Source organism: Rhinoderma darwinii, chromosome 2, assembly GCF_050947455.1.
Source record: "Rhinoderma darwinii isolate aRhiDar2 chromosome 2, aRhiDar2.hap1, whole genome shotgun sequence".
NCBI classification, from domain to species: domain Eukaryota; kingdom Metazoa; phylum Chordata; class Amphibia; order Anura; family Rhinodermatidae; genus Rhinoderma; species Rhinoderma darwinii.
In genome coordinates, this window is record NC_134688.1 from 365,976,445 (window position 1) to 366,002,462 (window position 26,018).

The window sequence follows — 26,018 nt, forward strand, 5'->3', positions numbered from 1 at the left end:
GATCTGATCTTCACCTTTCTATGTCAATCCTAACTGGAGACAGAACCTTATTACTCGGTAGCACCAGGAAAAAGAATCCGGTATTTTACATTCCCTTATCCACTTTATATATTGACAGGAACACATAAGACTTTGAAAGAATTAAGGGATTTCCATTGATATACCTGCTATGGGTGTGACACACTCAGGCTCTACTGCATGTCCAGACTCATCAATAAACACATGGGTAAAGAAGCCAGATGGGAATTTTGCAGATACAAGCCTGGAAAATACAAGATGTCAGACTGACCTTAAGAACAACTGCAAGCTTCCTAAACTTAAAGGGAACGGATCAAAATTATCTGTAGCTCATTTGTCAGCTTTAGGCCTCGTTCACATCTGCGTTGGTGTCCCGTTCTGACGTTCCGTTGGAGCTTTCCATCAGAACGGGACCCCGTCGTAGTCGACTATACTACTACTTCCGGCAAAACGACGGGTCCGGTTCACAACAGAGACAAACGGAAACCATGGGCACCGGATCAGTCAACATTGAAATCAATGGTGATGGAAACCTCTGGTTTCCGTTTGTGTCTGTTCAGGGTCCCATTCTGAAGGAAAGCTCAGACGGAACGTCAGAATGGGACCCCAACGCAGATGTGAACAAGGCCTTACTGTGTAGACTGAGAGTAGGCTGCTTAAAACTGTAATGATAATATGACTGTGCTCATTCTATCAGATCTCCTATGCTACCCTATCTATGCTATATGGTAGAGAATTAAAAAGGCTGAGCTTTGAGAGACCATTTTCTACAGTTTGATTCAGTACTTTCATCTAAAAAAAAAAAAAAATAAAAAATAAAAAAAAAATAAAAATTAAAATGCTTCCAGGATTTAGAGAAAGACAGAGTCCTCTTTCTGCCGCCCACACAATATGGATTGTATAGAGGGAGAGCGGTCAACTCATACAGGTAAATGTGTTAAGGAGGAACAGGTGACTTGGGACCCCTGTTCTTGTAATCTGCGGGGGTCTCAGAAATCAAATCTATCACTTACCCTGTGGAGAGGTGATAAAATATTCCTAATGGGAAAACCCCTTTATAGAGGATCTGTCACCACATTATAAGTGCCCTATCTCCTACATAATGTGATCAGCACTGTAAATGTAGATCACAGTAGTGTTTTTTTATTTAGCAAAACTATAAATTTTGACCAAGCTATGACCTATTTTAGATTTATACGAATGACTTTAATGCCCAACTGGGCGTGTTTTTACTTTTTGACCAAGTGGGCATTGTGGAGAGAAGTGTAGGATGCTGACCAATCAGCGTCATACACTCCACAATGTGCTGAGTACTTGAATGATCTTGCGAGATCACGATGCGCTGTCACTTACTTACACAGTAACGTTACTGAAGGCTCGAGTGAATAGACATAGCTTCCAGCCAGGACGCGATGTCTATTCACAATCCCGACACTTTGGTAATGTTTGTGTGGGACTTAATGACAGCACAGCGTGATCTCGATGTGCTGTAAGTGCCATGTGGTGACAGAGCCTCTTTAATGATAGCTATTTTACTGCTGGAGCTGGTCTAGATAAGGTAAAATAGCCACACTATACTCATAAGGCTCTGTATGCATCTTCCCTGTCACTTCCTTGTATCCTTGGGAGGTCTATACTCAATCATGTCCTGGAAATGGTAATCTTAATTTCGGTTTTTCTTTTTACCTGCCATAATGCGCATACTTTACAGACCCTGCAAAAATGAAAGGTTTGCCTCTAATATTTAAAAAAAACAGAACAAACACATTAAAGGCTATGTATAAATGTTTTGTTGGGTTTGTTTTAATAAAAGTGTATCAGTGTGATTGGTGCAACTTTCTAATTAGTTTTTATTAAAAATTATATTTACTTTGAGATACAGCTGTTTTTAATAATTTTTAATGAAAACTAACTAGAAAGTTGCACTAAAAACACAAATTTAAAAAAAAAACTCAAGAAAAAACGTGTACATAGCCTTTAATTCTATTCTACAGACTTACAACGAATTAATGAAACTAAAATAATTGTGAGACATTCCCTTTAATGGGCTTAGTCAATATTTGTTGGTACTTTACAATTGTACTTTGCACTTCAGAAATATTTACATAGTAAAGTCTACATTAAATGTTGAGTCACTTTGTTAATTATTGGTTTGTTCTAGAGTTAATATGGTCTTATTTCTTCCAAGTCTGAAGCTGGCCATAAACACTTGGGCAACGTCAGCCAAACCTATAGATTTCAGCAGGATCAGACGACAATCGAACTTGTATAGGAGAAGCATGACTATTACAAGAAAACACAGAATCAAAAATAACCGAGCCCAGGGTCTCCCCCCCTCTATCCTATGTTGTCCACAGCACTGCCTTTTATGATACCCAACTTCAGAATTCTACAGCCTTCCTGTTCTGAGGAGCAGGGGATTTTGGGTGCAGTGTCATTTCTATAATTTGGCTTAGGCTACACAGCCTTTTGTTGCGCTAGAACTTCAATAGAAGCTGTAAAGCAGGTTGCGCCGTATAGTGCTGTTCCGCCACAAAAGGGGGTCCAACTCCATATTAACACACCTGGTTATGGAATATATATATATATATATATATATATATATATATACACACACATATACATACACACACACACATACACCAGGTTTATTTGGCAAAAGTGTAGACTTCATTTAAAATGGTAAAATAACGTCAATCTACAAATGACATTTTAACTCCTTACCTTCCAGCTGTGACAAGAGTTGTGATGATAACTTTGTATTCCATAAGCCTTTCTTTATTAGGATATTCATATGCCTCGGTTCTAGCATTCCAGTTGCAACAAGGCTGTGGACGCAAAAAAAAAAAAAAAAAAAAATCTGTTATGTAGTGAACAGTATACATGTAACAAACCATTACATCCTGTATTTATTCGGAGATCTTCAATGAGTCAGTGCATGTGTCAGAAAATGCCATGTGAGAAACTGAGGAAAAAACCCTTTGGGTACACCCATGTAAATCGGAGGCACAAAATGACAGTATCAACCCCATATTAGGAAGAAGGGCTGATGTGATCTAGTCACTATACAGTGACAATCAGAACTCCATTATCGATATAGCACCAACATTCTGTAGCGCTGTACAGAGATGGTCATCACACACATCTACCCCTGTCCCCAATAGGACTCACAATCTAATTTCCCTATCCTAAGTAAACGCGGGCTAATTTTATATGAACGCAATTAATCTTGCAGTATTATTTTTTGGAGTGTCAGAGGAAAACGGAGTACCCGAAGAAAACCTACACAAACACCGTAAGAACATCTAAACTTCACGCATGTTCCCATTGGTCAAATTCAAACCCAGTCCTCTAAAGCAGCAGTGCTAACTACCAAACCACCGTGCTGCCCATCTTATGGTTTTCAAATTTACACTAAGAAGTTGATGACCAAAAAAAAAACACACTAATCTCTAGTTCGTACACAAGGTTGCATGAAAATTGGACGACCTGGACTCCAATACACGTTACCAGAGTTACCCCTATAGTGACACATTTCGAACATACCTTGATATTTTCTGGAACAAAACGAAAATCCCTGCTGCTGGCCATTATCCTGCAAATATCTTTCTTATCTATGTGCTGCATCAAGCGGTCACAGAGCAGGTCTGATGCGCTGTTAGATGGCGCACATGCTAGAACCTGGCATGTAGGGATGTTCTTTATTACCTGTAAGGGGAGATAATATAGGAGAACTAAAACTGAGAACTTTGTATATCCGTTACGGTCATAGTTGCCGGATATCCCCCCACCAGTCACTACATTAACACTGTATATGCCATCCTATAACGTACGGACATACGGTTTGCACTAATCTGTTGTCAGTGGATCACCTAATTGCAGTGAATAAAGTCCAGCAATCTATTCAGAAATACATATATAAAAATTATATGCAATGGGGCTACACACTGTATAGTCTGGATAAAAATTCAAACACACGGTCTCCAGGGAAAGGTGTTTCTACTGCCGTGGGTTTCACAAGGAGCAATGATTGGTTATATATATATATATATATATATATATATATATATAAGTATTATGATTGTTCGTCCCGATAAATTTCTATTATGTCGGCAGCACATCTCCAAGTTGGCACAGCCTATGGGAAAACACATGAAAAAAACCAAAACCTATAACACGCCACGGTCTTAACACACATATATAGATATTTATTTTGCCAGGTTTTTTTTTTTAAGTGTGTGAAGCTCCCCTTAAAGAGGCTCTGTCACCACATTATAAGTGGCCTATCTTGTACATAATGTGATTGGCGATGTATTGTAGATTACAGCAGTGTTTTTTTTAGAAAAACTATTTTTGACAGAGATATGACCTATTTTAGCTTTATGCTAATGACTTTCTTAATGGACAACTGGGCGTGTTTTACTTTTTGACCAAGTGAGCGTTGTGGAGAGAAGTGTATGATGCTGACCAATCAGTGACATATCAGCGTCATATACTTCTCCCCATTCATTTACACAGCACATAGTGATCTTACTAGATCACTATGTGCAGTCACTTACTCACATATTAACATTACTGAAGTGTCCTGACAGTGAATAGACATCACTACCAGCCAGGACGTGATGTCTATTCAGAATCCTGACACTTCGGTAACGTTTGTGTGAGATTTACAGCAAGGCAAGCGTTATCTCGTGAGATTACGCTGTAAACTGTCATTTAAAAAGAGATTACGCTTGCCTTGCTGTAAATCTCTACACTGTGTGTGTGTGTGTGCGTTCACTGATTGGTCAGCGTCATACACTTCTTTCCACAACGCCCACTTGGTCAAAAAGTAAAACACGCCCAGTTGTCCATTAAGATAGTCATTAGCATAAAGCTAAAATAGGTCATAACTCCGTCAAAAATGATAATTTTTCAAAATAAAAAACACTGCTGTAATCTAGATTACAGCGCCGATCACATCATGTACAAGATAGGCCACTTATAATATGGTGACAGAGCCTCTTTAAGGCCTGATCCACACGAGTGTATTTTACGTCCGTCTTACGGACTTTAAGGCTGGGTTCACACGACCTATTTTCAGGCATAAACGAGGCGTATTATGCCTCGATTTACGCCTGAAAATACGGCTCCAAACACCTGCCCATTCATTTGAATGGGTTTGCCGACGTACTGTGCCGACGACCTGTAATTTACGTGTCGTCGTTTGACAGCTGTCAAACGATGACGCATAAAAAGCCTACCTCGTCAAAGAAGTGCAGGACACTTCTTTGGACATTTTTGGAGCAGTTTTCTCAAAGACTCCAATGAAAACAGCTCCAAAAACAGACGTAAAAAACACCGCGAAAAACGCGAGTTGCTCAAAAAAAGTCTGAAAATCGGGCTGTTTTCCCTTGAAAACAGCTCCGTATTTTCAGACGTTTTTGGTCACTACGTGTGCACATGCCCTAAAGCAACGGCCGTCACACAGACCTATGTAATTCAATGGGGCTATTCAGACATGCGTTGTTTTTCCACGCAGCGTGTGTCCGCTGCCTGAAAGTTACTGCATGTCCTATTTTTGCGCACGATGTAGCACATTGAAGTCACTGGTTGCGTGAAAACAACAGACAGCACACAGACCTCATCCGTGTGCAGTCCGTGATTCACGCACCAGTTGCTAAAGAAATGATGCGGAAAACAAACAACTTCAGGTTTTTTTCAGACGTAAAAAACACATGACCTACGCGCATTAATCGCAGACGCACACCGTACACAGATGTCACACGAAACTGCAACACAGCAGAAACGCTGCCTTTTTTGCTCATGGAAAATGGAAATGCTTGTGTGAATCTAGCCGAAGGATGTATATTCATTAGGCTTGTACAGCCAGATATAGGTAAATATGTGCTAGAGAGGTATAGAAGCAAGTTCACGGGTTACAATCAAGAGGTTTTCCCAAGGAAGTTATCACATATCAGACATATATAAAAAAATTGGATCAGTGGGGGCCCAGGCTGTCTCTCCACTAAAAACATAGGACAAAGAAAAGTCCATAAGGGTCCCCAACTGCGGGATCCCCAACAATCTGACTTTAAGAAAATCTTTCCCCAATTTAGAAAACGGATTTTGGTCAAGTACAGTAATGCTTAATTGGTCCTGCCTCATGTTAATGGCAGTGGATTTCAGCCAGTTCAATAAAAACGGAGCGTCGGGATTAACACTGTATTATACCATATAAGATTAGTGCTGAAGAGTGATGTGTATTTTACCTGTTTGATAGCCTCAACCAAAGTTACAGTTTTTCCAGTGCCTGGCGGGCCAAATATGAGGTAGGGAGCTGGTCTGGATAATCCACTAACAATCTTCTTTACAGCCATGTACTGTTCTTCGTTATGCTCAAGTTTTTGGTCATACAGCCTAGGAAATTAAAAATAAAGCAAACATACAAAACTGAATAATGGCAAGATTACAGTTATTTCACCCCAGCATTACATTTTCTATGTATATGAACGAGAAAACTATCACTTTTGTCGAAAAAAATGTTAAATTGACACACACACAACTACTAACCAAACACCACGCAGGCAGCATTACCACGATTACGAAGGTTTAGAGACCACTCAATATATGTTGGACCTCATGCAAACTTATCAGTGGAATCATAATGGTAAAAATGAGGTGAAAATAGAAATTTTAACCCTGTTGATGGATGCATAAAATACATCATACAAATTGTGATTGCACAACTACATTAGTAAATAAGCCTGGCTAGGACAGAAAAGTAGCTGTAATAAAATTTCTTTCTGCAGACAAGGATTACCTCAGACTGTCTGTATCGACAATGCATTTTTCGTGTGATCCAGTTGGAAACAGACATTCTTGCAGGCTTGTCTTTTCAGCTAGATCGACTGCTCTATGTTGAATTTTCAGCGGCATGCGGTTAAAAGTAAACGTGACATCAAACCGCATTCCAGGAATAAATTTATGCACAAGACTAATGAATAAAAAACAGAAAAGTAAGGCATCAGTCATGTTCCATATACAAGTCATTCACGGGAGTAAGCTATGGTACAACATTCTGCGTATACATCTTACATGGCCGTAAACTTCCATTTCCCAGATATATTTCAAGAGAGTATAATTTTGTCATGTTTTTGTCCAGTATACCTTTTATTAAACTATTGAAAAGTCTGGTTGTTTTTTTTAAATAAAACTGTAAACAAAAAAAACAGCAATCATTCATTTTTCCATTGGAGTCAATGGCATAACACAAAATTTTATATGTACGAAAACTCTGCACCCTAAAAAAAAAAAAAATTGCATCGATATGTGGAGAGATATACAGTAGGACAAAAAGCATAAAGGGCAAAAGTTTTGGGTCGTCAGACCATCAGAGTGCCAAGGATAGAGTACACCATAAAAAAAAAAATTCCAAGCAAGATTTTATTCTTTGCCATTATAGTGGTTGACCAGTAGCATAAAATATGCAGAAAAATTGGTGACTGTGGCACTATGTGTAGTGTATTTGTTAAGAGAAAATTGTTGCGCCTTTAGAGAGGTTGGTCCCTCTAGACAACCAATAAAGAAAGTCTGTTAGCTTTTATTTTGAGGTTGTATATAAAAATAAATAAAAAATAGCTCTTGCCCTGCGCTGTTCAAAGATATAGTCCCCAGTACTTAAATAGCAGAGATTTTGCTTTACTCTGGATTAATATATAAATACAGCAGAAGATCCACTATATGGACAATAGCATTGGGACACCTAGCCATGCAGTCGCCTTTACAAATATTTGTGAAAAAACGGATCGTTCTAAAGAGCTTGGTACAGTAATAGGATGCCACTGTTACAATAAGTCAGTTAGTGAAATTTCTTCCGTCTAAGATATTCCACGATCAATTTAGGATAGGCCATCAATATTAGATCAGTGTGGCTCCTACTGGCGGCACCCCCAATCTGCTGTATGAAAGGGCTGCATTCAAGTGAATGGGACAGTGGTGCAATACCTTGCAAGACTGCTACAAATGTACAGAGCGTGTAAGTATGAATGAAGAGGAGAACCATGTAAACAATGAAGGGGCTAGGGCCCCCTCAAAGCTTATCGGCAGAGGTACCACCACAATCCAACATTTATGGCCTATCCTAAGGATAGGCTTTAAAGTTTGATAACCTGGATAACCCCTTTAATGGCATGGGTTATATCATCAAGCACATTGCTAAGCGTCGGATGGAGTGTGGGAAGCACGGCACCACTGGACTCTGGTGCAGTGGAAAAGTATTCTGTGTGACGTATCACCCTTCTCCATCTAGCAGTCTGATGGACGAGACCTGCCTGACTGTATTGTGCCAAGTGAAAAGTTTGATGGATAAGGGATAATGCTATGGGGGTGTTTTTCAGGGTTTGGGTTAGGCCCCTTAGTCTCCGTGTAGGGAAATCTTAATGCTTCAGCATGACAAGGCATCTTGGACAACTGTATGCTTCCAACTTTGTGGGAGCAATTTGGGGAAGGCCATTTTCTGCTCTAGCATGACTGTGCCCAGTGCACAAAGCAAGGTCCATAAAAGGAATGGCTGGCTGAGTTTGGTGTGGAAGAACTTGACTGTGCCACACAGATCAAACCTCAACCCAAATCGAACACCTTTGGGATAATCTCATCCAGCATTAGTGTCTGACCTCACAAATGCTCTTCTGGATTAATAGGCAAATATTCCCAGAGACACTCTGAAATCTTGTAGGAAGCCTTTCCAGAAGAATGGAAGTTATTTTAGCTGCAAATGGGCAACTAACTCCATATTAATGCCTGTGGATTTAGAATGGGATGTGATAAAAGCTCCTGTAGGTGTAATGTGCATGTGTCCCAATTCTTTTGTCCATGTGTTGTATGGTAAACTGAACTGGCCTTACCAGCTATGTAACTAGGTCTCTATTTTTCTTATAATATATAATTTGCTAAGTTTGAAATGTCCTTTATTATTGCATATTTGTTACACTAGATGGGGGGACAGGTTAAAGATTACAAACCAAATAGATTCAAGGGCCCTTTTACACCGGCCAATTATCGGGAAAACGAGCGTTCCCAGAACGCTCGTTTACCAATAATTGCCCTATATAAACTAATTGCCCTATACAAGGCAGCGATCAGCAGATGAACGACACTAGTTCATCGGCTGATTGTATAGTTTTAAATACCTTAAATATTATTGTTGTCGGCAGCACATCTCCCTGTGTAAACATGCTGCCGACATGACAGAAATGTATGGGAACGAGCGATTGTGGGGCGGTTTAAAAGTACCTTTACTATTACATCCAAAACGCAATGTTTTAAACAGCAACAGGACGTAATAGTACCTCATGATTATCATATAGGAACATTAGTTGATCATCATAGGAATCCGGTTGTGACTGACAGCTGGGTTCCTGCTTTAATGGCCAGATTACGAACGTAGAACCCCTTAGATGTCGCAGTCAATAGCTACCGCGGCATCTAAGGAGTTTGACAGAGGAAGGGGGCCTTGAGAGGCAATAAGTCTTTGGAATACTAAGCATTTCGAAGCATTACATATGTGATCCAATGATTGCAAGCTCAAGTGGGACAAAAAAAAAAAAAAAAAAAAAAAAAAATGGAAAGCTCTTGGAATGAAAAGGATGAAAAACAAAAACCAAACCGTTCTTAAGGCTTTCAACAGAATACAATGCTCCCGAAATGAACGTCACTGGTTGCACCAATTTTAGGTCTTTTATAAGAGAATATTGGGCTACAAATCTTATCTGCAAGCCTGGATCAATGTAAACACTTGTATATTTTTATGCAAGTACTGCATGTGTAAACTAAAGTGCTACAGAAACTCCATTAGATTTGAGTCAGGACTTTGACTAGGTCAATATCAAGCTTTAATTATTGTTTTTTAGGAAATGTATTCTTTCGATCTCAGGGCAATCATCCAAACCGGACCATGTACAAATATCCTTTTATAACATCTAAGCACTTACTTTTGAGAAAATCCAAGTTTGACTCTTTCCAGCTCGACATTATGTACATAGCCCTTGTAGCTGATTTTACGAGGGGATTCAGCGTCATCAGTCATGGTCACAAAAAGGTGATCTCCCTTTAATACTGAAGGTCTGTTTTCAGCTACACCTGGCACCTATGCCAATAACAAAATACGCAAGAGTAAATAGGCTTAAAATTCCATGCCACAAACATAGTTATGAAAGCTTACTGCCTTAACCAGTTCGTGATCACCCATAGGTGTTTTACTGCAGCCACTAACAGTCTTTATTCTGATGCAGTAGCTTTTTTACAGCATTGCATCAAAATAAATAAATGCTGCCGGGAGCAGTTAAATCTCCCTGCTCTCAGCTACCGGAGGTAGCTGAAGGCTGGGAGCAGATATGCTCGAACGGGCAGGATCAAAATCAGTTTAGATCCTGCCTGTTTAACCCCTCAGATGCATCGCTCAATAGCAAGCGCCGCATCTGAGTGGTTTTAGAGGGAAGGCGCTCCCCCTTTCACCCTACCGGCACACCTGCGCAGGGTGCCGGTTGTTTCTATGGCAGCCGGGGGCCCAACAAATGCCCCCAGTTCTGCATATAGTTACTGCCTGTTACCAAATGTGTGTAACTTTTTTGCTATCACCACATTCGTAACAACCCAAACTATAAAAGCCATTACATATAACCTGAACTGTGAACGCCGTAAAAAACACAATGCCAGAATTGCTGTTTTCTGTTCATGCTACCTTCAAAAAAATTTTAATAAAAAGTGATCAAGCAGTCGCATGTACTCCAAAGTAGTACCAATAAAAACTACAAGTCATTCCGCAAAAAAAAAATAAAAAAAGAAGCTCTCATACAGCTGCATCTACAGGAAAAAAAATAAAAAAATAAAAAAGTTATGGCTCCTAAAATATGGCGCCACAAACAAATAATTAAAAAAAAAAGAAACTTTTTTTTTAATGTGTAAAAGTAGTAAAACATAAGAAAACCATATAAAATTTGGTATCGTGGTAAGTGTAACGACCCGCGGAATAAAGTTAAAACCACACGGTAAATTGCGTAAATTTAGGACGAAAAAAAAAAGAAAAAAAAAAAAAAAAAAAAGTGTGGCGTGATTGCTAGGACTTTCTACCCCACCCCCCAAAAAAGTTAAATCAATACATTTATATGTACCCCAAAACAGTGCTATTAAAAAGAACAACTTGTCCCGCGAAAAACAAGTCCTTATACAACGTCGATGCAAAAAAAAAAAAGTTATAGCTCTTTGAATGAGACTATGGAAAAAATAAAAATAAATTACTTAGTCATTAAAGGGGTTCCAGGGACAACATTTTTGAACTAATATTCTATGTAAATATTTAATAAAGTTCCTAATATACAGTCTGTATTAAATCTGAACACTTTCCTTCCTATTCTCACTACCTTTGCCCTGCTGGAAGTTCTTCTTTTCATCTCTGTCTTTTGTTCGCTCAACACAGGCTCGTGCACGAGAATAAGGGTATGTGCACATGGGCTAATTTCAGCAGTTTTTAGGGCCGTAAACGTTGCGAAAAAAAAATAAAAAATCGGAAACAGAATGCCTACAAACATCTGCCCATAGATTTCAATGGGAAATACGGCATTCTGTTGCAAAGGGGTGTTTTTTTACGCCTTGTTTCGAAAAAACAGCACGTAAAAAGACGCCCGCAAAAGAGAAGTGCATGTCAATTCTTGAGCCATTTTTGGAGCAGTTTTTCAGAGACTAGAAAAACCAACTCCAAAAACAGACGGAAAAACGCAGCGAAAAACGAGAGTTGCTAAAAAAAAAGGCTGAAAATCAGGAGTGGTTTTCCCTTGAAAACAGCTTCGTATTTTCAGACGTTTTTTAGTAAGCGTGTGAACATACCCTTAGAATACACACAGACCTGTGTCGATACCTCACTGACCTACCTAACAGGGCTGTTCTTTACAAATTATTTCTGCCCCCTCTATCTATTGGCCCTCCCCACTAGTGCTCCCTTCCCCTTCAGTTTATCCCACCCACCTGCATTTAAGGTGCGGTCACATTAGGACGTGACCGCACCTCTGATAACTAATGTAATCCCCATCATCCCCAAATATATGTACCCCTTCATAACTGTAGATACCATCAAGGCAGGCTGCTTTCGGGCACTGATGAAAATGGTGCCACTATTGAAGTAGAAGCAAAGAGTGAACAGAGCTGACATTGAGGAGGCTATGGACCAATAGGATGCCTCAAACCCAGGACTTCTAACGTATACCCGGGTTTGAGGCATCCTATTTGTCCACAGTCTCCTCAATGCCCGCCCCGTTAAAATTATTTGTTTATTCCTCAATGCCTGTCCCATTTAGGCTGTTGGTCACTAAAGGGTTAACAGTGATTATGAAAAAAAAAAAAATAATAAAAAAAAAATAATAATAATCATAACATTATAACAATTGCGAAAGCCCATACATCAAGGATTAAGAGACGTTTGTCTCGGCTATCTTTTTCCATTGTCTGGTGTGTTCGGTCATATTTCCGGATGTCAATCTCCATTTGTATTTCTTCTAGGTGTAGCAGCAATTTAAATTTCTCACAGTAGTTGTCAAACCCTAGAGGTGAGGTCAGCAAGTTCCTAAAATTCAAAATACATTTTATGATTATATAAATAATTCCTTTAGGACGGTGGGAGAGTGGCAAGATGCAGAATGTGAATCTAGAATAGTTTATAGCATATTTTCAGTAACGGCACTAGTTGTCAAAATTTTTTTGAATCTTAACGTGTAATTCTTGGACATATGTCTATTTTTTCAACCGTACTAGCTATGCAACGAGAACTATGTATTAATAATATTATATTACTTTCACATTTGTATTAGATTATTTCAGCCATGAACGGTTGGCTCTGTCACCACATTATAAGTGCCCTATCTATTCGATAATGAGATCAGCGCTATAATGTAGGTAACAGCAGTGTTTTTTATTTAGAAAAACTATCTATTTTCACCAAGTTATGAGCGATTTTAGCTTTATGCTAATGACTTTCTTAATGGACAACTGGGTGTGTTTTTTACTTTTGACCAAGTGGGCGTTGTAAAGAAGTGTATGATGCTGACCAGTGTCATACACTTCTCTCCATTCATGTAATCCGCACATAGTGATTCTGCATTGTTCACTTTGTGCTGTCACATACTCACATATTAACGTTACTGAAGTGTCCTGACAGTCAATAGACATCACTACCAGCCAGGACGGGATGTCTATTCACAATCCCGACACTTCCGTAACGTTTGTGTGGTACTTACAGCACAGCACAGCACAACTATAAATGACAGCACAACGTGATCTCGATGTGCTGTGCTGTAAGTACCACACAAACGTTACGGAAGCGTCGGGATTGTGAATAGACATCTCGTCCTGGCTGGAAGGAATGTCTATTTACTGTTAAGACACTTCAGTAATGTTAATATGTGAGTATGTGACAGCACCTCGTGATCTCGCAAGAAAACCATGTGCTGATTACATGAATGTGGAAAAAAGTGTATGATGCTGATTGGTCACTGATTTGACCAAGTGGGCGTTGTGGAGAGAAATGTAGGACGCTAACCAAAGTAAAAATACGCCCAGTTGTCCATTAAGAAAGTCATTAGCATAAAGCTAAAAATCGCTCATAACTTGGTTAAAATAGATCGTTTTTCTAAATAAAAAACACTGCTGTGATCTACATTACAGAGCCGATCTCCTTATGTACAAGATAGGCCACTTATAATGTGGTGACAGAGCCTCTAAGTTGGTCATATACATAATGGTAAGCGGAAGCATACATTTCACAAATCTCCCCATTAATTAATTAAGCCATGCTCGTCCAAATAAATCTAACTAGGAAAATTATTTTCTCTAGCTGGTAATTGGCCCCCCCCCCCCAAAAAAAAACCAACGTTTATAATACGTTTAGCTGTGCATCATTTTAAACATTTATAATGCTGAAACGCCCAAATAGGCATGCATCCAACGTCTGGTTTAATGGTAAGTTCACACGTCACTGTCAAATTATCTTTTTGCAAATTTTTATCTTGTATATAAACACCCCCCCACAATTTGACCTCTGAGTAGAATGTTACATTTATGGCTAGCTTTTTTTTCTGAACACAAGAGACGCAAGATAGTGAACGGATTAAAATTGTTGTTTTAGGTTATGTATCCCCCATTTTAGGTTTATTTATTTTAATATCTATCCTTTTTTCCAATCTGTTTTTATATTTTTCATTCTATTCTTTCTTTACATGATTACAGGGACCACGATCTTGCATCAGCTGCTGTTCTGAACAGTGAACACTTGTTTCAGAAATTTGCGTTGCAATAGGCAATATCAGCCTATTGTAAATCCTGAATGGTCAGTGTGAAAACAGAAATATTTCAGTGTTTTTTTTTTGTTTTTTTTTTTAAATAGTGACATACAAAACAAAATAAACCACCAATATTTAAATTTAAAAAAAAAACATACTAAACATAAATTGATTTAAACAATAGCACATTTTCTGAAAATTCCCTTTTTCTTAAAAGGGGTTGTGCAATGCAAAATAATAAAAGTTTCTTTGCTTGCAAATGTTAAATAAAGCGACTTACTAATATACTTGAATTTCTAAACTTCAAATTTTCCAATTTCACCTACTTTCACCTGGTCCCGGAAGTTCGGAGCTTCTCCTGTAAGCTGTGATGCTTTGTCACAGCCTCAGGTGGCAAGGAGCTTCCTCCCCTTGCTGTGTCAGTGACATGCATGAAGGAGCTGGCTGTCTGGATTAGTTTATTAGCCAAGCCAGTCCCCGTCACCATCATGACTGATGCGGGGACAGAGTAGGGGGCTGGCTTAGCGAATGAACTGAGCCAGCCAGCACCTTCATATGGGTCACCGACACACAGGGAGGAAACACAGTCACCTGAGACAGACAACATGTCACATCTTACAGATGCTTCACGGACCAGTGACAGTGGGTGAAAATGAGACTATATTAGTAAGTTGCTTTATTTTACATTTGCAAACCACAGAACATTTTTTTTTTGCGTCAGACTTAATTGAAACTAGGGAGAGAGGTTACATCCCAGCCACCTCCATCAAATGAGCTATCACATTTATCAGACCAATAACAAAGAGTTACGAGCTTTAAGGGGCTATGGTTTGGCTGGTTTATGGTCGAACACTGATGTAATTTAGGTAGCATGGGGGGTGGGGATAGGTGTAGTTTTATACCTCCAATTTGAGAGGTATGCTGATGGAAACTCTGAAAGCGCATAAATCACCTTTAAGGCTATGTACAACTTTGAGGGCATATTTTTTTTAATAGATCAGTGTGATTTAGTGTAACTTTGTAAATAGTTTATTAGAAATTCATATTACTTTTGGAGATTCAGTGTAAAGTGAACTATACAGCTGTATCAGTCAGTCCCAGACCAGACAGGTTCAGTGTCGGCGGGTCCTGCGTGTCTGACACACAGGATCCACCTTTAAATTGATCACTTCTAAGTTGTGAACCAAAAGTAACACAAATTTTTAATAATAACTATTTACAAAATTACACTAAATCCCACAGACTACTCTAATAAAAAAATAAAAATAATAGCCCTAAAAAAGGTGTACATAGCCTTTAAAGGAAGATTCCCGAGTGTAAAATTCATATTGTGCTCAGACAGGTGAAGATTGAAAAACCACCATTAAAAGGCTCAGCACTCCCAACTCAAACACCATGTCAGCCATCTTTTGCCACCGCCCAATCAGGACATTGAAGTGGGCATATTGCGAATGCAACCACTTCTTTCACAGGTCTTGTATCGAACGGATAACTGAGGTGTCACAAGAATAGATCACATTGGCCAATAAACATTTGGATCATGCTGTACCTTTCCTTTGATGCAAATGACAAGCTCCTTGTGGGTTCCTTGCTTGTGAACAGTCCGTTTTTTATAGCATCTTTCAGGTATGAAGGGGGAGGAAAGTTACCAAGAGGAATCTCCTGTTCTAACGAATATGTTACAGACCTGGGAGAAGATATAGAATGCATCACCATTAGTTAGGATACTAAAATCATAGAGTTGAACCTTGAACCAATTACCATTGGTTCTTAGATACTCAACACAAATTCATATCAAATACATAGGTAAGATTTATAGTGCTGGTCTGAGAATTGGAGAAAGAGCAAAATATATTATAATAATAAAAAAATAAAAAAATGACTGTCAAGATAGAGATATATATATATATATATATATATATATATATATATATATATATATATATATATATATATATAGCCATTGAAGGAACTGAATCTGACCTGTCAGGTGGGGTTCCATCCTCCTCAGTCCTTATGAATGTCTTCGTAAGGTTTTTTTGATATGGGATGTATTTGGATGTTGGGGCCAGGTCCTCGGCTAATTTACTGTTTGTAACTGCAGAGATGAACCTCCCAATAAGAAATTTTCGTCTGGGTTCTGCATTTCCATGTGCGAATTCAAACACAATAGTTACAGGGAAATACCCGTAATAAGCTGTGAAAGCACTCACAGAAATGTTGTATACATCTCCTAGGGTAAAGTAAAAGGCCAATAAAAAGGCCAATAAAAGTGTAATTAATAGAATTGTTCTTAATTACCATACACTTCTTATGGCAGTTATACAATTTAGAACACTTTTGTACAGAATAAAAACACACACACACACACACACACATATATATACACATATCAAAAAGTAAAGCAGCACCGTTCTTTCAGATCCGTAAAGTCAGGGTGCAATATTCCCGTTGGGGCACGTGACCAGTGTCCCTAGAAATTAACCAAATCCTCCAAAACACGAGACCGCACTCCTTGGTTAGTGAAAAAAGGGTTTGTTCACCACATGCAACGTTTCAGCCCTACTCTATGGGGCCTTTCTCAAGCATAAGGGTATGTGCACACACACTAATTACGTCCGTAATTGATGGACGTATTTCGGCCGCAAGTACCGGACCGAACACAGTGCAGGGAGCCGGGCTCCTAGCATCATACTTATGTACGATGCTAGGAGTCCCTGCCTCGCTGCAGGACAACTGTCCCGTACTGTAATCATGTTTTCAGTACGGGACAGTTGTCCTGCAGCGAGGCAGGGACTCCTAGCATCGTACATAAGTATGATGCTAGGAGCCCGGCTCCCTGCAGTGTGTTCGGTCCGGTACTTGCGGCCGAAATACGTCCATCAATTACGGACGTAATTAGTGTGTGTGCACATAGCCTAACAATTCGGTGAGCAGTGCACATATAAATACACAGATTATAATGATCCATAATCAAGTAGATAATTAATCATTTTCAAATACCTTTTGGTGTCAGTAGTTAATCAGAAGTAGATAAAAGTGCATTACATGAATATACAGACATTGTATTCTTTTGGACAAATATCATAAATGGTCTTCCATTCGCTGTATATATTTAATAAAGTGCTCAATGCAGATAAGTAAAGTGTAGGTGTTTAAAATCATAATTGCATATATAAATCGGAAATAGACTCACCAATTCCGGATACCTTCATAAGTTTTACACGTTATTCTAATACTCCGCTTCTATTATTGTTTACAGCGCATGCGGACCCAAAAGTTCCGCGCATGTCTGTTACATCTCCACTATGTAACAGAGTAGTGGAACGCACGGCATGACCCGCACGTCCATTAATCTGCGGTTCATCAGGCGCATGCTCAATAGGACATTACTACGACCGTACGAACCTGGTTCGTGATGTTTAACTTAGGATTTGTATTATTCATCGTGTTTTCCCATTACTTAGAAGGGCAATGATAACTATCGTGGCCTGCCCAAAGATAGGGTGCAATATTCAAATATATGGACATTTGCAAGTGTGTGTGCTTAATATAAAATCGCCCAGAATATGTGGGATGGTCCTACCTATCCTGGTAGTTTCCAAAAACGAAACAGTCTACCTGGATCGGGGACATAGAAAATCTCATATAAGGAACATATTAGCTCCAGTACTTAAGGGTATGTTCACACACTAAACAGCTGTAAAATACGGAGTGGTTTTGAAGAGAAAACAGCCGCTGACTGTCGTTTTTTAAGCATCAAACGTTTTGTGATGCACTTTTGCGGCTGCTTTTAGAGCCATTTTTCTATTGACCCAATGAAAGACAGCGCTGAAACGGTTCAAGAAGGGACATGCACTTCTTTTTACAGGGCTTATTTTGTACGCCGTTTTTTTTCAAATGCCCGCGTAATAAAACACCCCATCGAAACGAAACTACGTTTTTCTCATTGAAATCAATGGGCAGATGTTTAGAGGCGTTCAGCATCCGTATTTTCAGCAGTTTTACCGGGAGTTTACGGCCTGAGAAATGGCTGAAAATAAGCAGTGTGAACATACCCTAATACGTTGTACATTTTTAATCTGTGTAATAAATTAGTGAGTACATTCTGATGAATAACTGTTTATTTTTTTCGCAGATATTTGTCACCATCACCACTTTGACTCATGATCACTACCAGATTGGATCCACACTGTCCTACGGACATGGTCTCTCCTTTGTTCCTTGGATTAACTTTGGTCCTTATCAAATTAGTATCCATGCATATGGTCTTCTGAACCTTCCACATTTGAATGCAGGTTATAGTTACGCATTACCATTTCTACTTAACTAGTTTGCTCTTGGGGATGCTGTACGTTTGCGCTTCTCTTATTGACAGCTGGTCAAGCTCTTCTAAATTAGGGGAGACTGGGGTCTTACTGGAACACCTGGATGCCTTAACTAGTCACCCATGATGTTCTGTAGTCCCTAGTCAGTTGATGAACCGCTCCACCCCAGTGTGGGGTGGATTCGCTGACAACCACCTTTACATCCAATCCTGGGTGGTTCGTAAACCTATAGCACCTGCCTTCCATAACTGCGTATGCTTGGTGCCCACGCAAGCCGAAACGCTCTCTCGTTATTGTGAGGGATGATATCATCCCTTATTGTGGTGGTCTCAGGACTGTATTGTGCGGCTATCTTATTACACTAACTGCCCTACTCCAAAACGTCCGTGTCAGCCTCACGCACATGCATTGCACATACGCAGATGGATGCACCTACATAACTAATTTCTCTCTGGCATCGCTGGCTACCTTTACCAATATGGCCACCCCGGCCCTTCCAATTTGCACTGTGCAAGTCCGCACATGCGCAGTAGCAGTTTAGGCGATTATAGAGCCTTAGACCTGCGCACTAACGCAGATGGGACACAATTCACCCTGAGATACCAACCAGCTGGATCCTCATAGGTTTTTAACGGTTTTAAGATTTCACAACTGTTATGCACTTTTAATGATACATGATTACTAATGTCTTTATAGCTATTATTCATGGATCAGCACTTATGCACTTTGTTTTTCAACTGTACTTCTTATACTATTTTTCCAATACATAAATTCTATATAATAATGCATATATTGCACTTTATATAGTGTTTTTTTTGCTAAACTGAGGCTGACGAATTGTCTATTGTCAATGACCTATTTATACCACCTTATGTACACGTGAACATTTGCTTGAGAAAGGCTCTAGTGTGTGGAGCCGAAATATTGCACCTGGGCTAATAAAGCTCTATTTTTCTACCCTTATGCTTGGATGTGCTGCCTGTCTTGTATTTTTGTCTGTTTGGGGATGGTCAAATCCCTAGGATCTGCACCCACATACTGTGACCAGTGCTGCTAGCCCGTGGATTGTAGCTAGATACTATAAATAAATTATAATATATATATATATATATATATACACACACATATACATACACATACATACATATATACACATTATATTTGCGCGTTGCAGCAGAGTTAGCCACAATGATTAAAAAAACTAAACAAAAAACACAACAACAATGATGATGATCATGACTGATCGCACATAGATAAAGTTTTGGCTGATGTGCGGCTGCACTTTGGCAGAAAACCGTGACAGTATGCTGTGTGTGAGTTTTGGGGCACATGCTTTTTGGAGCAGTTTGTCATGTTTTACCTGCAAAAACTGACTGGCCAAAGGTGTATGCCACCATATTGTGCCTCCGTACAGCACCGCATTACAGAGGTTTTCTCCCTCAGAAAAAAAATTAAACCATGAAATTGGATGCGTACAGGAGGTACAGTATGGGCCCATACACTTCTATTAGTGCTGTATGATCGCTCCGTACAAATCCATAATCTAGCCATGTACAAGAGACCTATATCTCACGTTTTGAGATTGGGGATTATTTCTGACCATTTTTAATTAAATACTAATGTACGTTATGCAGAATTAACTGACCACCAATTTGAACTACAGGAAAATTCAGATTTTGAAGGACCAGCTATTTTGGTAGAGGAGAATTCTGTAGGCTTCATTTAATGGCTAAATATATTTTGCCAACTGACTGTTGCTCACCTGGATTCAAAATTTTAGCATTAACAGCAGACACATTTTGTTCATCTTGAAGTGAAAACATGCGCATCCTCCGTAGAAGTTTGTACTGGACAAATGTCACCGATTCATTGGATGTATTCTCAATAGAAATGGATACCATCTTTGAATCATTTAGTGGCAGAGGAAAACGTATCCGACCATCCGAGAGATCATAGCCAGATTTAATCTCAATCCCATTTTTGTTCTGGATGAATTCTTGTCTGAAAATAAGGAAATACACTCAGAGATATAGTCTAGATTAGCATAAAAAAATATATATATAAAAAAGCTTTTAGACGGCATAATGAATACCGGTTTTGTTTCATCCATTGAATTATTTCTCGTGCTTGTGCTCTTGTATAATTGTTCCCATTCCGGGCAGGCTGAAAGGATAACGGCTCCTGGTCTCTCCGAATAGCCACATACTGGTCAGGCAATGATATACTTCTCTTTACAACCTATTCCAAAGTTAGAGCACATATTAAGTAACCAGTTTATATAGCAATGCAAAAAAAAAAAATGATTCAACTACTACTTTTTGATTGTCAATGTGTATACAACATAAAAATTAAAGCTATAAAATGCAACTAAGGCTTTGGCTACTACATTTCACACATTTGCAAGATCAATTATTTTCTTTAGTAGTCATATTTTATTGTAGTATTTTAAACACGTGCACTGGGTATTCTGATGTTAGTGTATCTGGGCGCTTGGATTAGAATGTGTTAATGAGACAACCAGACCCATGGCCCATTCAAAGCCCTATACGCTTGGACTTTCAAAATACTAAAAATAAGAAAAACTAAATAGTCGGGTCCAGATGTATTTGTACAGTGACCCAATTGTCATGTCATGGCGTCTGTACACCACAATGGATTTGAAACAAAGCAATAAAGAGGTGATAGAAGTGTAGCCCATCGGCTTTAATTTAAGGGGTTCATATTAGGGTTGTCACGATACCAGATTTTGGACTTCGATACCGATACTTGTGTAGTATTGCGATACTCGATACCAAAACGATACTTTGCCAACAATAATAATAATAAAAAAAAAAAAAAAAAAGTTCTTCCATTTTCTGATATGAGGCGTGAGGTTTGATGAATTTTGAACCTCCATGTGCTTCACATTAACAGTAATTAACCCCATCATGTTCCTCAGTCATAATGAAAAACATTGGGTTAATGTGTGAGGAACATGATGGGGTTAATTACCATTAATGTGAGGCACATGGCGGTTCAAAATTCATAATACCTCATGCTTCACATTAATAAGTGAAAGAAAGCAGCTTTTATTTTTATTTTAGAACAGCGTAAACATGAATGACGCTATAAATGTGTTATTATGGTCGCGACGATACCGAATGTGTATATTTTATTTATTGAGACTAGGTAAAATGTGTTTTTTTTAAATGTAACATTCCCAATTTTTTTTTTTACCTGTAATGTACTGGCATATATCTATATGCCAGCACATTAGCCTGTGTGCAGGAAATATGGTCAGACAGCCCTGGTGTCCTTCAATTGACCCTGGGCAGTCTGCCCATATATGGTATGTCCCTCGATCACTTCACAGGGATTCCCTGTGACGTGATCCAAAGGGCATCTCCCTTCTCATTTGCCCCTTGAATGCTGCGGTCAGCTTTGATTGCAGCATTCAGGAGAATAGCGGCGGAGATGAGGTTTCTCTGACCTCTACCGTTAGAGCGGGGCTGCGGCTGTGTAATACAGTCATTGCCCCACTACTGACAAGTGCGCGGACGATCAGCATGGGGTGATGCGGCCGGCGCTTCACTAGTGAGCGGCAGCACAGAAGGCGGAACATGGGGGTGTTTTTCAGTGTGTGGCCGCCATGTTCTGTCCTAAGTGCCGGCGCTCATTAGTGCAGCGTTGGTCGCATTACATCATGCTGACCGCACACTTGTCAGGACTCAGGAGTGGGGCAATGACTATCACACAGCCTCAGCCCCGCTCGCTTACATTCACGTGTTACAATGCTAAGCTGTACGGACGCACAACTTAGTATTGAAATACATGAAATAACGGTATTGAACCGTTTCAGGGTGTACAGTATTGAAGTTTCGATGCATCGTGCATCCCTAGTTCATATGTCGTCATTAGCCTTTTAAGAATTAAATTTAAAAAAAAAACATTTATTGTCCAATTACTTTTCAACCTGTGAAAAGTAGGGGACTACAATTATCAATATGCGTGACATTTGGAACCTATGGACATCACCAAACGTTGACCCCCCTTGATATGCTTTTTCAGGCCTCTACTGCACCAGCCTTTAGTTGCTGCTTGTCTGTGGTTGGTCTGCCTTCAGGAAGGGTGTAGTCACGTGGTGCAGTTCTGCCACGCAGCCGAAAATTTCAGTAAAAAAATATAAATACAATTAAAAAAAATAATGCATTTTTACCGCAATTTTCATGCTAACTGCAAAACCGCCGCAAATCGCTGTAAAACATATGCATTTTTCAGAGTGGTTTTCGGCCACACAGCAAAATCGCACTGTGTGAATATACCCAAAGTGAAAAGCATGCTCAATCAGTTTGGGGTCAGGTGACTGACTCAGCCGCGAAGAATATTCCATTTCTTTGCCTTAGAAAGGGGGATGTGCAGAATAAGAAAAGCATGGCTGCTCTCTTCCAAAAACAGCGCCACACCTCTATGGGTCACATGTTGCAGATCAGCTCCATTGAAGTAAATTGTGCTGAGCTGCAATATCACCACACAACCTCTAAATAGGAGGGGTGCTAATTTTGGACGAAAGCAGCTACGTTTTTGTAATCCTGGAGAACCGCTGAAGGGCTCTTTTGGGGGGCTTGTAACAAAACGGCATGATATTATTTTATTTTTTTTAAATAAGCGTTTTTTTCTAGTCAATTTTTTTTTAAATGCGTTTTTTTCATGGCCTTTATTTTTTCCTATAGAGAAATTTATTGGAAACTGCATGAAAAAAAAAAATGTACTTCTGCGGTACGTTTTGTGGACTACTACATCTGTACGGTAAAACACGGTCCAATCAGCTTTTCTGAGCAGAAAGTCTAGCTCTATACACTTCATAATTCATCCTGCTACTTCTATCCACGGTCAGACCATCAATAAGCAAACACCATTGACCCAGTTCCATTGGCAGCCACACATGTCCATGCCATAACATTGCCACCTCCATGTAAGACAGATGATATGCTATGCTTTGGATCATGAGCCCTTCATTTCCTCATCCATATTGTTCTCTTCCTATCATTCTGGTAAAAGTTCATCTTTGATTTATCTGTCCAAAGAATCTTGTCAAGAACTGGGCAGCTTTAGAAGTTTTCTAGCAAATTCTAATCTGGCCTTACAGTTCGAGCGTTACCGGTGATATATGATTATATATATATATATATATATATATATATATTTTTTTTTTATTTTTTTTTCCAGCCTAAGGGTATGTGCACACGGTAGCAGGCTTTTAGGAGAAAACAGCTGCCTCGTTTCAGTCGTAAATGCTCCTCCTCGCATTTTGCGAGGCTTCTCTGACAGCTGTAAATTTTGAGCTGTGCTTCATTGAGTTCAATGAACGACGGCTCAAATTACGTCTGAAAGAAGTGTCCTGCACTTCTTTGACGAGGCTGTATTTTACGCATCGTAGTTTGACAGCTGTCAAAACGTCAATGCGTAAATGACAGGTTGTCTGCACAGTACGTCGGCAAACCCATTCAAATGAATGGGCAGATGTTTGCCGACGTATTGTAGCCCTATTTTCAGGCGTAAAACGAGGCATAATACGCCTCGTTTACGCCTGAAAATAGGTCGTGTGAACTCAGAATAATGATTGCCTCCTTCACTAGCATTAAAACCTCTATGAAAAGGCATATTGAAAGCTCCCATGAACAGCTACCAAATTCATCACTAGGAATGAAATCTCCTGAAGGTCTCCTGCACACACACGGTTTGATTAGGTGTGGACAAAATTTGCTCCTGTGGACACCAGATGAGGGGAGAAGTCGGCAATAATTAGGCTGCGTTCACACGACCTATTTTCAGACATAATGGAGGAGTTTTAGGCTGGGTTCACACGACCTATTTTCAGACGTAAATGAGGCGTATTATGCCTCGTTTTATGTCTGAAAATAGGGCTACAATACGTCGGCAAACATCTGCCCATTCATTTGAATGGGTTTGCCGACGTACTGTGCCGACGACCTGTAATTTACGCGTCGTCGTTTGACAGCTGTCAAACGACGACGCGTAAATGGACTGCCTCGGCAAAGAAGTGCAGGGCACTTCTTTGCCACGTAATTTGAGCTGTTCTTCATTGAACTCAATGAAGCACAGCTCAAGATTTACGAGCGTCTCAGAGGCCTCGTAAATTACGAGGAGGAGCATTTACGTGTGAAACGAGGCAGCTGTTAACAGTCTGTCTTTTCACACGTAAATGCCTCTCATCGTGTGAACATACCCTTACGCCTCGAATTACGTCTGAAAAACGGCTCCAATACGTCGGCAAACATCTGCCCATTACTTTCAATGGGCTTTACGATGTACTGTGCCGACGAGCTGTCATTTTACGCGTCGCTGTCAAAAGAAGTGCAGGACACTTCTTGGGATGTTTTTGGAGCCGTTTTCTCATAGACTCCAATGAAAACAGCTCCAAAAATGGCTGCGAAAAACGCAAGTTGCTCAAAAAACGACTGAAAATCAGGAGCGGTTTCCCCTTGAAAACAGCTCCCTATTTTGACTCTACGTGTGAACAAACCCTTACTTCCCCCTGGCCTTCTATAGCGACATGTCACTCCTCCCAAGGTGTTGGTAGCCTCCTGGGGCTTTTTTCCCATCTGAAAGTTGCAGCACGTGGTTAACTGCAAGGGTATGTTCACACGCTTAACAAAAATCCTCTGAAAGATACGGAGCTGATTTCAGAGAAAACAGCCTCTGATTTTCAGGCGTTTTTGAAGCGGAGAATGAAATTTGGAGCTTCTTTTCAGACATTTTTTGAGGTGTTTTTTGAAGCATTTTTCATAGTGTTCAATGGAAAATCAGCTCCAAAAAACGCCTCAAGAAGTGACATGCTACTTTTTACGGAGCGTCTTTTTACGCTCCGTTTATTGACAGCGAAGCATAAAATAAAGGCTCGTGGGAACAGAACATCGTAATTCCCATTGAAAGCAATGGGCATATGTTTGTAGGCGTATTAGGGGCGTTTTTTCAGGCGTAATTTGAGGCGTAAAACGCCTCCATTACGTCTGAAAAGAGGTCATGTGAACCCAGCCTTAGGGTATGTACACACGATAAAGTCAATTACGGCTGAAATTACGGAGCTGTTTTCAGGAGAAAACAGCTCCTGAATTTCAGACGTAATTGTTCGTACTCGCATTTTGCGAGGCGTCTATTATGGCCGTAATTTAGGAGCTGTTCTTCATTGGATTCAATGAAAAACGGCTCCAATTACGTTCCAAGAAATGTCCTGCACTTCTTTGACGAGACTGTTATTTTACGCGCCGTCTTTTGACAGCGACGCGTAAAATTACAGGTCGTCGGCACAGTACATCGGCAAACCCATTGAAATGAATGGGCAGATGTTTGCCGACGTATTGGCGCC

The 26,018-nt window shown here is 39.7% G+C and overlaps 1 protein-coding gene across 1 annotated transcript in view; it reads right to left on the reverse strand.

Annotated features, from left to right (window-relative positions):
* Positions 1–26,018, reverse strand: part of MOV10 (Mov10 RNA helicase) — a 63,162-nt gene that overhangs the window by 13,188 nt on the left and 23,956 nt on the right. Inside the window, exons 3-13 of the mRNA XM_075853859.1 lie at positions 20,745–20,890; positions 20,415–20,653; positions 16,308–16,557; positions 15,874–16,011; positions 12,451–12,613; positions 9,990–10,144; positions 6,821–6,994; positions 6,270–6,417; positions 3,565–3,726; positions 2,743–2,846; positions 165–262 (exon numbers count right to left, since the gene is read on the reverse strand). Coding sequence (XP_075709974.1) covers positions 165–262; positions 2,743–2,846; positions 3,565–3,726; positions 6,270–6,417; positions 6,821–6,994; positions 9,990–10,144; positions 12,451–12,613; positions 15,874–16,011; positions 16,308–16,557; positions 20,415–20,653; positions 20,745–20,890 — 1,777 coding nt within the window. The remainder of the gene's footprint in view (positions 1–164; positions 263–2,742; positions 2,847–3,564; positions 3,727–6,269; positions 6,418–6,820; positions 6,995–9,989; positions 10,145–12,450; positions 12,614–15,873; positions 16,012–16,307; positions 16,558–20,414; positions 20,654–20,744; positions 20,891–26,018) is intronic.